The 11,891-nt window shown below is 62.7% G+C and overlaps 1 protein-coding gene across 1 annotated transcript; it reads left to right on the top strand.

The window, feature by feature from the left end:
• Window positions 1-1,701: 1,701 nt before the first annotated feature.
• Window positions 1,702-11,768, top strand: AMPD2 (adenosine monophosphate deaminase 2). Its single transcript, XM_036398315.2, has 18 exons — window positions 1,702-1,977; window positions 3,496-3,626; window positions 4,932-5,062; window positions 5,352-5,420; window positions 5,986-6,097; window positions 6,196-6,382; window positions 6,465-6,606; window positions 6,694-6,783; window positions 7,044-7,173; window positions 7,276-7,470; window positions 7,622-7,753; window positions 7,844-8,007; window positions 8,777-8,903; window positions 8,996-9,159; window positions 9,271-9,391; window positions 9,465-9,638; window positions 9,865-9,975; window positions 10,747-11,768. The coding sequence occupies exons 1-18, from the start codon at window positions 1,908-1,910 to the stop codon at window positions 10,954-10,956; spliced, it is 2,460 nt and encodes an 819-aa protein (XP_036254208.1). The 5' UTR covers window positions 1,702-1,907; the 3' UTR covers window positions 10,957-11,768.
• The last annotated feature ends 123 nt before the right edge of the window (window positions 11,769-11,891 follow it).

Here is an 11,891-nt window from a genome sequence, read left to right on the forward strand (position 1 = left end):
TCCTAAATCCCCGATGTTTGGGTTTCAGGTTTCCTAAATCCCTGCACTTCACAGGGTCACTGGGGGCTCCATGTCCCCGCACCGGTGTCCCCACGTCCCACCGGGCGCATATTCGCTGCCAGCGCCGTCGCTTGGGGACACTCTGTTCCTGCTGTCCCCGCGGACACAAAGCCCTTTCTGAGCCTCTAATGAACTCGGCGCTAATGAGGGGGGTCCAATTAAAATACCAGACACCGCCCCCCCTCCCCGCGGTGTGCGGACAGTGCTGGGCAGGGGACATGAGTCAGGCTGGGGGTCCCCACTGTCCCCCGTGGCAGTTGTGCCCTCCCAGCCCAGCGCAGCGCTGGCCCTGGTGGGTGGTGTCACCTCGCTGTCCCTTCACCCCCTCGACAAGGGGTGGGGGGCACAGAGGGGGGGTGGGTGACATTCCCTCCGCTCGAACAGCGGCTAAAAATACCCCCCCGCGCCGGTGGCAGCTTAGGGGACACTCAGGGCACTCGGAGGGGACACAGCCCGACAGGCACCCAGAGCCACCCCGGCACCGGGAGCCCCGGCCCAGGTAGGGACACGCGGAGCGACACCCCCGGCACAGGTGACACCCCCGGCACAGGGGACACCCCCGGCACAGGTGACACCCCCGGCACAGGTGGCACCCCCGGCATAGGGGACACCCCCGGCACAGTGACACCCCCGGCACAGGTGACACCCCCGGCACAGGGGACACCCCCGGCACAGGTGACACCCCCGGAACAGGTGACACCCCCGGCACAGGTGACACCCCCGGCACAGGGGACACCCCCGGCACAGGGGACACCCCCGCGGCCGGGCTCTGCCTCTGGGGCGGCCCCAGCTTTGGCTGGGGGGTGCATTGGGGGGCAGGGGCTCCTTGGGGGGGCACCCCCAGCAGGGGTGAGCCGGGGAGTGCTGCAGGAGAGCGAGTCCTTCTTTTGGGGTGCGGTGCCATATCTGACGGGGGGATCATCATTGCCCCATTTGGGGGGCACTGGCTGATTTCGGAGGTACCTTTGGGGGTACAGTGTTTAACGGGGGGTGCTGGGGGTGCAGTGCCAGCCCTGGGGAGGGGGATGCCCATCCCGGGGGTGACAGTGCCCGCTGGGGGGGCACAGGGATGTGGGCCAGGGATGGGGCCAGGCTCTGGATGGGGAAGAAGGACACCCCGTGTTTTTGGGGAGCAATGCCTGCTCGGGGGTGGGCAGTGTCCATATTGGGGGGCCATAATGTCCACATCGGGGGGTGGGGGGGGTTAACTCTATTAACCCTATTTTGGAAGCACCGCTGTCACTTTGGGGGGGTCCAATCCCATCTCTCGCGGGGCTGCGATGCCCGCTCGGGGGGGACGTTAGGGCCGAACCGGGGGGTAACGACTGTCCCCGAGGAGGGGCTTGGGCTGTCCCGGGGGTCCCACAGAGCGGCCTGGGGGGGCTGTCCCGGGGAGCACACGTCTGTCCCGGGGGTGTCACGGCTGACCCCACACGGGTACAGGGCGCTCCTTTGGGAGTGTCACGTTTGTCCGGGGGGGGGGGGGCACGGCTGGCCCAGGGCTGTCACAGCCCCATCCCGTGTCTTGCTCCCCCCCCAACCCTCCAGCGCCGCAGCCACCTCCTTCCTCCTCCTCCTCCTCCTCCTCGCCACATCCTCCGCCCGCCCCATCCTCTTCCTCGTCCCGGTTTCCGGCCGGGCCCCGCCGGGGACTTTGGTCCATTCCCGGGTTCCTGCATCAATCATCAACCAGGGGAGGGAGCGGCCGCTGCGGCCCCGCCGCCGTAAGAGTCCCCCGGGCGCCCCCCGTCATTCACCCCCCGCCCCCATCACCATCATCACCATCATCACCATCATCACCGCCAGCATCAGCCCCTCCGCTCCTCCCCGGCCCCCCTGGAGCCGCCATGTCCTCTGCCCCCCCGGCCAAGTGCTCCTTCAAGAAGCGGGGTAGCCTGCAGACCCCCAGCCCCGCAGGTGAGACCCCCCCCAGATACCCCGAGGGGACAGCCCAGGGGACAGCCAGGTCACGGCCCGGGGGGGGGGTGGCGATGCTGCGAGTAGGGGGGATCGGTTTTGGGGGGCAATGCCGCCGTGCTGCTCTGAGGGTTTATTTTGGGGACGGGGGAGCCACCAGCGTGTCCCGGCACCGGGAGGGGTGGCAGCGGCGGGGGGGGCCCTGCGTGTCCCCTCCCGCCAGCGCAGCGCCTCGGTGGCGCAGTGAGAGCGGAGGAAGAGGAGGAGGAGGAGGAGGAAGGAGGGGGGGTGGACCCGCTTTGGGGGGGCTCCGCGGGAGCGATCTCGGGGGGCACTGGGTGGGGGGCAGTAGTGGCACTGGGTGGGCAAGGTGGCACTTTGTGGTTGGCACTGTTGAGAGAGGGTCTCAGGGTGCCACTGGGGCTGTTCCCACACGTGGGTGGCACACGTGTGTTCTGGGTGGATGGCAAATGGTGGTGGTGACACAGGGTGAGCGTGGTGACATCACCGGGGTGAGGTGGCACTACGGGGTTGTCACCTGGCTGGTAATTCTGGGGGGGGTCTAGGGGCATCACCGGGGCTGCTCCTGGCTCTGGTGACCCATATTTGTCCTGGGTGGGTGGCACAGGGTGTTCTGGATGGTGGCACGAGTGGGCGAGGTGGCACCTTGGGGTTGTCATCTGTCTGGCACCCGTGTTGAGGGGGATCTTGGAGTGCCACCAGGGCTGCCACCTGTCACACGTGGGCAGCACAGGATTTGTCCTGGGGGCACAAGGCACCCTGGGTGCCCCAGGAGAGGCACCACCAGCACATCTGATGACACCAGTGCCATCCCTGCCCTGGGTGACACAGCCCCCATTCCCATTGGGGTGATGCAGGGAGCAAATGGGGTGGAGGCTCCTGTTTAGGGGTCAGGGGACCTGGATCTTCCCCCAGGCTGTGCTGGGTGGAGGGGCTCTTACTGGTGGACCCAGTTTAACCAGTAGGACCCGATTTCCAGTGCCCCCCAGGCTGGTGTGTGGTGGGTTGGGGTTGCAGGGGGGGGTGTTGGCACTGGGGTGGCACTGGGCATCCCCCAGCCCCAATGTCCCAGTGCTGGTGGGAGCAGGGGGCTGTGGGGCAATGGGGTGGGTTTGGAGGGGGGACAATGTCACCTCCCTTGCCCCCACTGTAGGGATGTGTCCCCTGTGATGGGGGGATGGGATGGGGAGCAGGGAGGTGGCACTGGCAGGGACCCCAGTGCTGTGCCCCCCATGCCATGGGGGTCCTGCAGCCCAGCCCTGAGCCCCTCATTCTCTGTTGGCTTCTTACAGCCCCCAGTGGGGCCAGCAGCCCTCCCAGTGCCCCGGGGGGATTAGAAGGGAGGGGGTCCTCTTCCCCTTCAGCTGCCTCAGTTTCCCCATCATCCCCATTGGGAAGAGCATCCCAGTTCCACGGTGGGGAGGGGGGGCTGATTAACCCCTTCCTGCCCAGGTGGGGTCCAGACCCCCCTGGCTGACGTTGTCCCACTCCCTGCAGAGCTGCGGGGGGGGCCAGGGGCCCGACCCCTGCAGTCAGCCTGGTCCCTGCCCGGGACCCCCCACAGCCTGAAGCATTTCCCGGTGGATCTGCGCACGTCCATGGATGGCAAATACAAGGAGATCGCTGAGGTGGGTCTGGGGCACCCAGTTTGCCACGTCTGGGGGGGGTGAGCCTATGTTGGGGGAGTGGGGGGTCTCCCCTCCATCCTTCCTCCCTATCCTCCCCAAACCCTCCTCCCTTCCCACTTCTTCAGCTCTGAGTGTGGGAATGAATCCATGAGCCTTTCTCTGGCAACCCAGGGGTTGAGGTTCATGGCAGGGCTGAGGCTGCACCCAGCTTATGGCAGGGCTGCTCTGGGCTCAGCTCACGGCAGGGCTGCTCTGGACTCAGCTCAGGGCTGCTCTGGGCTCATGGCAGGGCTGCTCTGGACTCAGCTCACGGCAGGGCTGCTCTGGGCTCATCATGGCAGGGCTGCTCTTGGCTCACGGCAGGGCTGCTCTGGGCTCAGCTCATGGCAGGGCTGCTCTGGGCTCATCATGGCAGGGCTGCTCTGGGCTCAGCTCACGGCAGGGCTGCTTTGGGCTCAGCTCAAGGCTGCTCTGGGCACAGCTCAGGGATGCTCTGGGCTCATGGCAGGGCTGCTCTGGGCTCAGCTCAAGGCTGCTCTGGACTCAGCTCACAGCAGGGCTGCTCTGGGCACAGCTCAGGGCTGCTCTGGGCTCATGGCAGGGCTGCTCTGGGCTCAGCTCATGGCAGGGCTGCTCTGGGCTCATGGCAGGGCTGCTCTGGGCTCAGCTCACGGCAGGGCTGCTCTGGGCTCATGGCAGGGCTGCTCTGGGCTCAGCTCATGGCAGGGCTGCTCTGGGCTCATGGCAGGGCTGCTCTGGGCTCAGCTCACAGCAGGGCTGCTCTGGGCTCAGCTCACAGCAGGGCTGCTCTGGGCTCAGCTCAGGGCTGCTCTGGACTCAGTTCAGGGCTGCTCTGGGCTCAGCTCACATCAGGGCTGCTCTGGGCTCAGCTCATGGCAGGGCTGCTCTGGGCTCAGCTCAGGGCTGCTCTGGACTCAGTTCAGGGCTGCTCTGGGCTCAGCTCAGGGCTGCTCTGGGCTCAGCTCATGGCAGGGCTGCTCTGGGCTCAGCTCACAGCAGGGCTGCTCTGGGCTCAGCTTAGGGCTGCTCTGGGCTCAGCTCAGTGCTGCTCTGGGCTCAGCTCACAGCAGGGCTGCTCTGGACTCAGCTCAGGGCTGCTCTGGGCTCAGCTCACAGCAGGGCTGCTCTGGGCTCAGCTCATGGCAGGGCTGCTCTGGGCTCAGCTCAGGGCTGCTCTGGACTCAGTTCAGGGCTGCTCTGGGCTCAGCTCACAGCAGGGCTGCTCTGGGCTCAGCTCACAGCAGAGCTGCTCTGGGCTCAGCTCACGGCAGGGCTGCTCTGCAGGAGCTGTTTTGCCGCTCGCTGGCTGAGAACGAGATGCGCACGGCTCCCTATGAGTTCCCTGAGGAGAGCCCCATCGAGCAGCTGGAGGAGCGGCGCCAGCGCCTGGAGCGCCAGATCAGCCAGGACGTCAAGTAAGCCTGGGGGGTTCCCCCTGTGTGCACCCCAAATCACTGGAAGGGAGCCCTGCACGGGGCCAGGCCACGTCCCCGCCCCAAGAGGCTGTCTCTGTGCCAGCTCTGTGTGCCCTCTCCCGTGGGTGTCGCACTTGGTGTCCCCTTTGCAGTGAGTTTTTGGCTGGTTTCTGTCTGGTTTCTGTTGTTTTGGCATTAACGGGGTGTTTTCTCTCCCCGGCCCCCCCATTTCTCTCCCCCTCGTCCCCCCGGCTGTCCCCCCCCTCCACCGCCGCCTCCTTGTCCCCAGACTTGAGCCCGACATTTTGCTCAGAGCCAAACAGGACTTCCTGAAAATTGACAGTGCTGCGGACTTACAGTGAGTGTCCGGCTCGGTGTCACCGGCCGGGGCCACGGGGGGGATCGGGGACCCGCCTGGCCCCGCTCTGACCCAGCACACCCAAGCATGGAGCCAAGAGGTCCCTCCCAGCCACTCTTACTGACACTGAATGCACCTGGGGAGGGGGGTTGGGGTGAGCTGGGGGCCCCAGCTCTGCTGCTGGCACAGGACCCCTGTCCTGGCCCTGTCTTCCCCTGGATGGGGGGTCTGACGCTGTGTGTCCCCCTCCCTCCTGTCTCCGCTTGGGAGCTGTCTCTGTCGTGAGTTTTTTTTGTTCTTTGTGCCCTTCCTCCTTCCCCCCCACTTTTCATTGTGCTCATCAGGGCTGAGGGATGTGTTTTGGGAAGGGGGACAATGTCACCACCAAAAAGGACACGGGTGGCACAGCTGCTACAACCTCGTGGTGGCATCCCTGGGGACAGCGTCACCATCCTGCCACCCCAGGGCTGGACACAGTCCCTGGGGTGGGGCTCATGCTGCTCTTGGCGTACATGGGAATGGGGCAGACCCGTCACTGTCCCACTGGCCACGTCTGTCCCCACAGGCTCTTCAAGGAGCAGAATGACAGCCTGGTGGACCATGTCCCCAAGGAGCGGGAGGCGCTGCTGGAGCGAGAATTCCAGCGGGTCACCATCTCTGGGGAGGAGAAGTGTGGGGTGAGCCTCCCCCTGACCCCCCTGGAAACCAGGCAAGGGTCTCCAGGCTGCCAACCCCAGCTTGGGGGATGGTTTTTTGTTTGGTGTCCCCTCTCCAGGTGCCCTTCACCGACCTGCTGGATGCAGCCAAGAGCGTGGTGAAGGCGCTCTTTGTGAGGGAGAAGTACATGGGGCTGTCCCTGCAGAGCTTCTGCAAGACCACGGCCCGGTACCTGCAGGAGCTCTCCGAGAAGCCCCTGGAGACCCGAGGCTACGAGGAGGTGCCTGAGACTCCCGTGGCTGCTGGTGAGCACTGTGGGAGGGTCTCAGTGCTGAGCTCGGGTGCTGAGGAGCTTTTGGGGTGATGTTGGGTGTCTCCTGACTGCAGATGCCCCCGTGCACCCCCCGTTTGCTGAGCAGCACCCCTATGAGATGTGGGATCCCCAGAACATGCCAGCAGACCTGGGCTTCGGGCTGAAGATGGTGGATGGTGTTGTGCACGTCTACACCAAGCAGGACATCACTGACAAGTGAGTTTTGGGAGGGGGAAGGTCCTACTCATTGGGGTGAGGAGTTTTTGGGGGGGCTGTGTGACTCCCACATGTGTCCCCCGCCAGGAGCACGGAGCTGGACCTGCCATACCCCGACCTGCAGGAGTTCATCGCCGACATGAATTTCCTCATGGCTTTGATCATCAATGGGCCCATGTAAGAGGAAGGGTCCCATGGGAGGGTCCCACCCCACCCTGGAGGGGATCCCATGATGGGGGTGTGACAGGACCAAGGGACAGCCCCAAGGACATGGCAGTGACTCTGGCACACGGTGCTGGTGCAGCTCCCATGTCCTGTCCACCCTCACCTATGTCCAAAAGTCCATGTTCCCATATCTTTTGGGGCACCAGCCTTTTGGGGCTGGATGTTCTGCTTCCTCACCCCCAAACTGAGCTCCTCTTCCCTGTTGTGGGCAGCAAATCCTTCTGCTACCGCCGGCTGCAGTACCTGAGTAACAAATTCCAGATGCATGTGCTGCTCAATGAGATGAAGGAGTTGGCGGCCCAGAAGAAGGTGCCTCACCGTGACTTCTACAACATCCGCAAGGTACCTGGGGATCCTGAGCTAGTCCTGGGTCCTGGAGGGTTCCTAGCTTGACTGGGGAGCTCTTGGAGGGTCCCAGGGCTGAGCATCACCTCCCTGGTGCAGGTGGACACCCACATCCATGCCTCGTCCTGCATGAACCAGAAGCATCTCTTGCGCTTCATCAAGCGGGCGATGAAGAAGCACCTGGATGAAATTGTCCATGTGGAGAAGGGGAAGGAGCAGACGCTCAAGGAGGTGTTTGAGACGATGAACCTCACAGCCTACGACCTGAGCGTGGACACACTGGATGTCCATGCGGTATGGGAGGCTCCCAAACCTGGGGATGAGTGAACCCCATCCTTGGCTGGGGTGTGGGATCTTCACCAGGGGGTTTTCCCAGGGCACAGGGGGTTGGTGGGGGCTGAGGTGGGTGATGAGGACTCTCAGGTCACACCTGTCCCACGTTCAGGACCGGAACACCTTCCACCGCTTCGACAAGTTCAATGCCAAGTACAACCCCATCGGGGAGTCCATCCTGCGCGAGATCTTCATCAAGACAGACAACCGCGTCTCGGGGAAGTACTTTGCCCACATCATCAAGGTGGGCCACCTCCCCTCCTCGTGGTGGTATAACTCATGTCCCCTTCTGGTGGCCAAGCAGTGACAGTTGTCGCTTGTCCCTTCCCATCAGGAGGTGATGGCAGACCTGGAGGAGAGCAAGTACCAGAACGCGGAGCTGCGTCTGTCCATCTACGGGCGCTCGCGGGATGAGTGGGACAAGCTGGCCCGCTGGGCCGTCAGCCACCGCGTGCACTCCAACAACGTGCGCTGGCTCGTGCAGGTGCCCCGGCTCTTGTGAGTGAAGGGGGCACAGGAACCCTCACTTGGGTTGGGGGGATGCAGGCCACCCCACTATCGGAATTAAATACCAATATAGCCGGATGGAACGTGCCTGGGCTCGTCTGGCCCTTGCTGCTCGACCAAGGGTGGCAGCTGTGGTGGTTTCACCTCAGAGACACCTTTGGCTGGCTGGGTGTGTGGTGGTTTCACCTCAGAGACACCTTTGGCTGGCTGGATGCTGCAGCTGAGCACTTGGGACAAGTCCAGGCATGCAGGAGCTCAGGTTTACCTCTGCTGGAGAGGCTTCAAGGCGAGGTGAAGGAAAAGGAGTCGGTTCTGATGGAGGGCTTGGATCCAGAGCTTTATTCTGGCCCACAGGCCTCTGGATCCAGCACCAGCTCCAACAGAACCACCGAACCGAACCCCGTGGTTGCTGTTCCTTTTAACCCCAGGGAGAGGGGGAGGGAAGGGGCAGGGATCCCACCAACCAGGTAAGGGGGGGGAAGTCTCAGGGGACAAATGACACCTGGATGGCCCAATGTCCCCAGGGCTGAGAGGCAGCTTTTGAACTTCGCCAATCACTTGATGCCCTTGCTGGAATGCCAAGATTGACAGACAGCACTCAGCTGGGGCAAGGGAGGGGAAGGGAGAGGGCATTGGCACACCTGGGGAAAGAACAGGGATGACTGAGACAGGCAATTACATCACACCACAACACCCACTGCTGGCTGGGGTGGGGTGGGGAGGGGGGAAGCCGGCTCTGAGTGGGGTCCATTCCCTGCAGTGACATCTACCGGACCAAGAAGCAGCTGGCCAACTTCCAGGAGATGCTGGAGAATATCTTCCTGCCGCTCTACGAGGCCACGATCCACCCAGCCCAGCACCCAGAGCTGCACCTCTTCCTGGAGCATGTGAGTGCTGCATCCTGTTCCTGGAGACACCCCGGCCCAAACCCAGCTGGAGCGAGGGGTGGCATCCCACCCTGGGGCTGTCTGTCCTGCAGGTGGATGGCTTTGACAGTGTGGATGATGAATCCAAACCAGAGCATCACATCTTCAACCTGGATAGCCCTTTGCCAGGCAACTGGGTGGAAGAGGACAACCCACCCTACTCCTACTACCTGTACTACATGTATGCCAACATGACAGTGCTCAACCACCTCCGGCGGTAAGGACATGGGACATCCCCAATTCCCCCATACCTGGCCAGGAACCTGCGCCCCTCAGGAGGTTCTGGGGAGGTCACAGAGTGATGCTGACAGTCAAACACCCCTTGCAGGAAGAGGGGCTTCCACACCTTCGTCCTGCGCCCACACTGTGGTGAGGCTGGTCCCATCCACCACCTCGTGTCGGGGTTCATGGTGTCAGAGAACATCTCCCATGGGTTGTTGCTGCGCAAGGTGAGTGGGGACGGGGTGTCTGGGGGGGCTGGGGGTGTGGTGGGATCCCCCCTTACCCTGCTGTGCCCCACAGGCCCCTGTGCTGCAGTACCTGTACTACCTGGCACAGATTGGCATTGCCATGTCCCCGCTGAGCAACAACAGCCTCTTCCTGAGCTACCACCGCAACCCCCTGCCCGAGTACCTCTCACGAGGGCTCATGGTCTCCCTCTCCACTGATGATCCCCTCCAGTTCCACTTCACCAAGGTGAGCATTTGGGGGGGCACCAGTCAGTGAGGGGCTGTGGGGTGGGCACGGGCTGGGTGATGGGATGAGGCTGGTAGTGGGGTGGGGTTGGTGGTGAGGTGGGGCCACTGGCAGCACTGATGGATTCTGGAGGGTGCTGATGGTGTAGAGGGGATGGGAGGAGGTGGGGGCCCCCATCCTGCCTGAGGGGTCTGTGTGGCGGGAGCTGAGGGGTGTCTGTCCCCAGGAGCCACTGATGGAGGAGTACAGCATCGCCACCCAGGTGTGGAAGCTCAGCTCCTGCGACATGTGTGAGCTGGCCCGCAACAGCGTCCTCATGAGCGGCTTCTCCCACAAGGTGAGGCACAATCCCTCATTCCCAATTCTGCAGTTTGCCTATTCCTGATTCCCATTTGCCCCCATTTCTCCATTCCCCAATTCCTCCATTCATTTGCCCAACTCCCTTCCCAATTCCCATTTGCCTCCATTCCAACATTCCCATCCCCAATGCCCACATTTGCCCATTCCCACTCCTAGTTCCCCAATTCCCATTCCCACTACCAGTTCCCCCATTCCCAATTCCCATTCCCACTCCCAGTTCCCCCCTTCCCAATTCCCATTCCCACTACCAGTTTCCCCATTCCCAATTCCCATTCCTTCCCAGATCCCCATTCCCAATTCCCATTCACACTCAGTTGCCCATTCCCTCATTGCCAATTCCCATTCCCACTTCCAGTTCCCCCATTCCCAACTCCCATTCCTTCCCAGTTCCCCCATTCCCAATTCCCATTCACCCCCAGTTGCCCAGTTCCCACTCCCCCCATTCCCAATTCCCATTCACACCCAGTTGCCCATTCCCTTGTTCCCAATTCCTATTCACTCCCAGTTGCCCATTCCCACTCCCAATTCCCCCATTCCCAATTCTCATTCACCCCCAGTTGCCCATTCCCACTCCCAGTTTCCCCATTCCCAATTCCCATTCACACCCAGTTGCCCATTCCCTTGTTCCCAATTCCTATTCACTCCCAGTTCCCCCATTCCCATTTGCCCCAATTCCCCCATTCCCGTTCCCCCTCCCTGTGCACTGGGAGCACTGGGGCAGCCCCGGGGCTGTGTCCCCCCTCCTCAGGTGAAGAGTTACTGGCTGGGTCCCAACTACCTGAAGGAGGGTCCGGAGGGGAACGACATCCGCCGCACCAACGTTCCCGACATCCGCGTCAGCTACCGCTTCGAGACGCTGTGCCAGGAGCTGACCCTCATCACGCAGGCGGTGCAGAGCGCCGAGCTGGAGCCCATCCAGGAGGAGGACGTGCTCACCATCTCCCTGGGCACCCACTGACCCCCCAGATCCCCCCCGAGCCCCCCAGGGCTCCGCCGCCGTCCCCCCGCCCGCTCCTGCTGCTGTCCCGGTGCTGCTGCAGGGCGCGGCGTTTGTTGAGTCCTCTCCGTTTCATCTTGGTTTGGTTGTTTTATGGGTGGTTTTTTTTGTCTTTTTCTGTTGTTTTTAACTGGCGTCTCCTTGCTGGCTTGGGCCCTGCTGGCACGAGGAGGTGACACAGGGGAGGGCACAGCCAGGGGGTCCTGGATTTACCTCCCAGTGACAAGTCGGGGTCCTGGGTGCCGCTGTGGTGACAGCGTGGGAGTGCCAGCCCAGCCCCAGCTGGCTCCTGATGCCCTTTAACCCTGGTGCCCTCTCAGCCTGCTCTTCCAGCCCGTGGGGACAACCAAAGGAACCCAGAGCTGAGGTCTCTGCTGTCGGTGAGGACACAGTGGCCCAGAGCACAGGGGGATGGTGCCTGGCGGGGGATGCTCCATCCTCATCACCACAGGGAGGAAGGCAAGGGGTGGCATGGGGAATGTTTCATCCTCACCACCTCAGGGATGAAGGGAAGGGGGAGCAGGTGACAATGTGTCCCTGTCCCCAACACTCCCAGGAGATGTTTGTTTGTGGCCCAGATCGGGCTGGACCAGGCTTCTCCCATCTCTGTGGGGCATTGCCCCCTCTATCCCTGCAGTCTCCCATCCCAGTGCTGCTCATCTGCATCTGGAGCCGGCATTCCTGGGAAAACCCGATGGCGACTAGAAAAACAACAAAGTTTTGAGAAAAAAAAAACCTAACCGAGCATGAAAAATAAAAATATTTAAGTAAAACACTGGAGTTGAACTGAGGGGAGGGAGGAAGCGCAGCCCCAGAGGGAAACTGAGGCACAGAAGGGGGTTGTGTGTGCCTTCATGCCTTGGGTTTGGGGGTGCCCAGGGTGATGTGGGAGGGTC

This window comes from Molothrus ater, chromosome 25 (assembly GCF_012460135.2).
Source record: "Molothrus ater isolate BHLD 08-10-18 breed brown headed cowbird chromosome 25, BPBGC_Mater_1.1, whole genome shotgun sequence".
NCBI classification, from domain to species: domain Eukaryota; kingdom Metazoa; phylum Chordata; class Aves; order Passeriformes; family Icteridae; genus Molothrus; species Molothrus ater.

What these genes read in the sequence shown, in the direction of transcription:
- AMPD2 (XM_036398315.2), top strand. Translation starts at nt 1,908, where the DNA reads ATGTCCTCTGCCCCCCCGGCCAAGTGCTCCTTCAAGAAGCGGGGTAGC. An exon ending in GCAGACCCCCAGCCCCGCAG is followed by an intron (nt 1,978 to 3,495) that starts GTGAGACCCCCC and finishes CACTCCCTGCAG; the next exon opens with AGCTGCGGGGGGGGCCAGGG. An exon ending in TCCAGTTCCACTTCACCAAG is followed by an intron (nt 9,639 to 9,864) that starts GTGAGCATTTGG and finishes GTCTGTCCCCAG; the next exon opens with GAGCCACTGATGGAGGAGTA.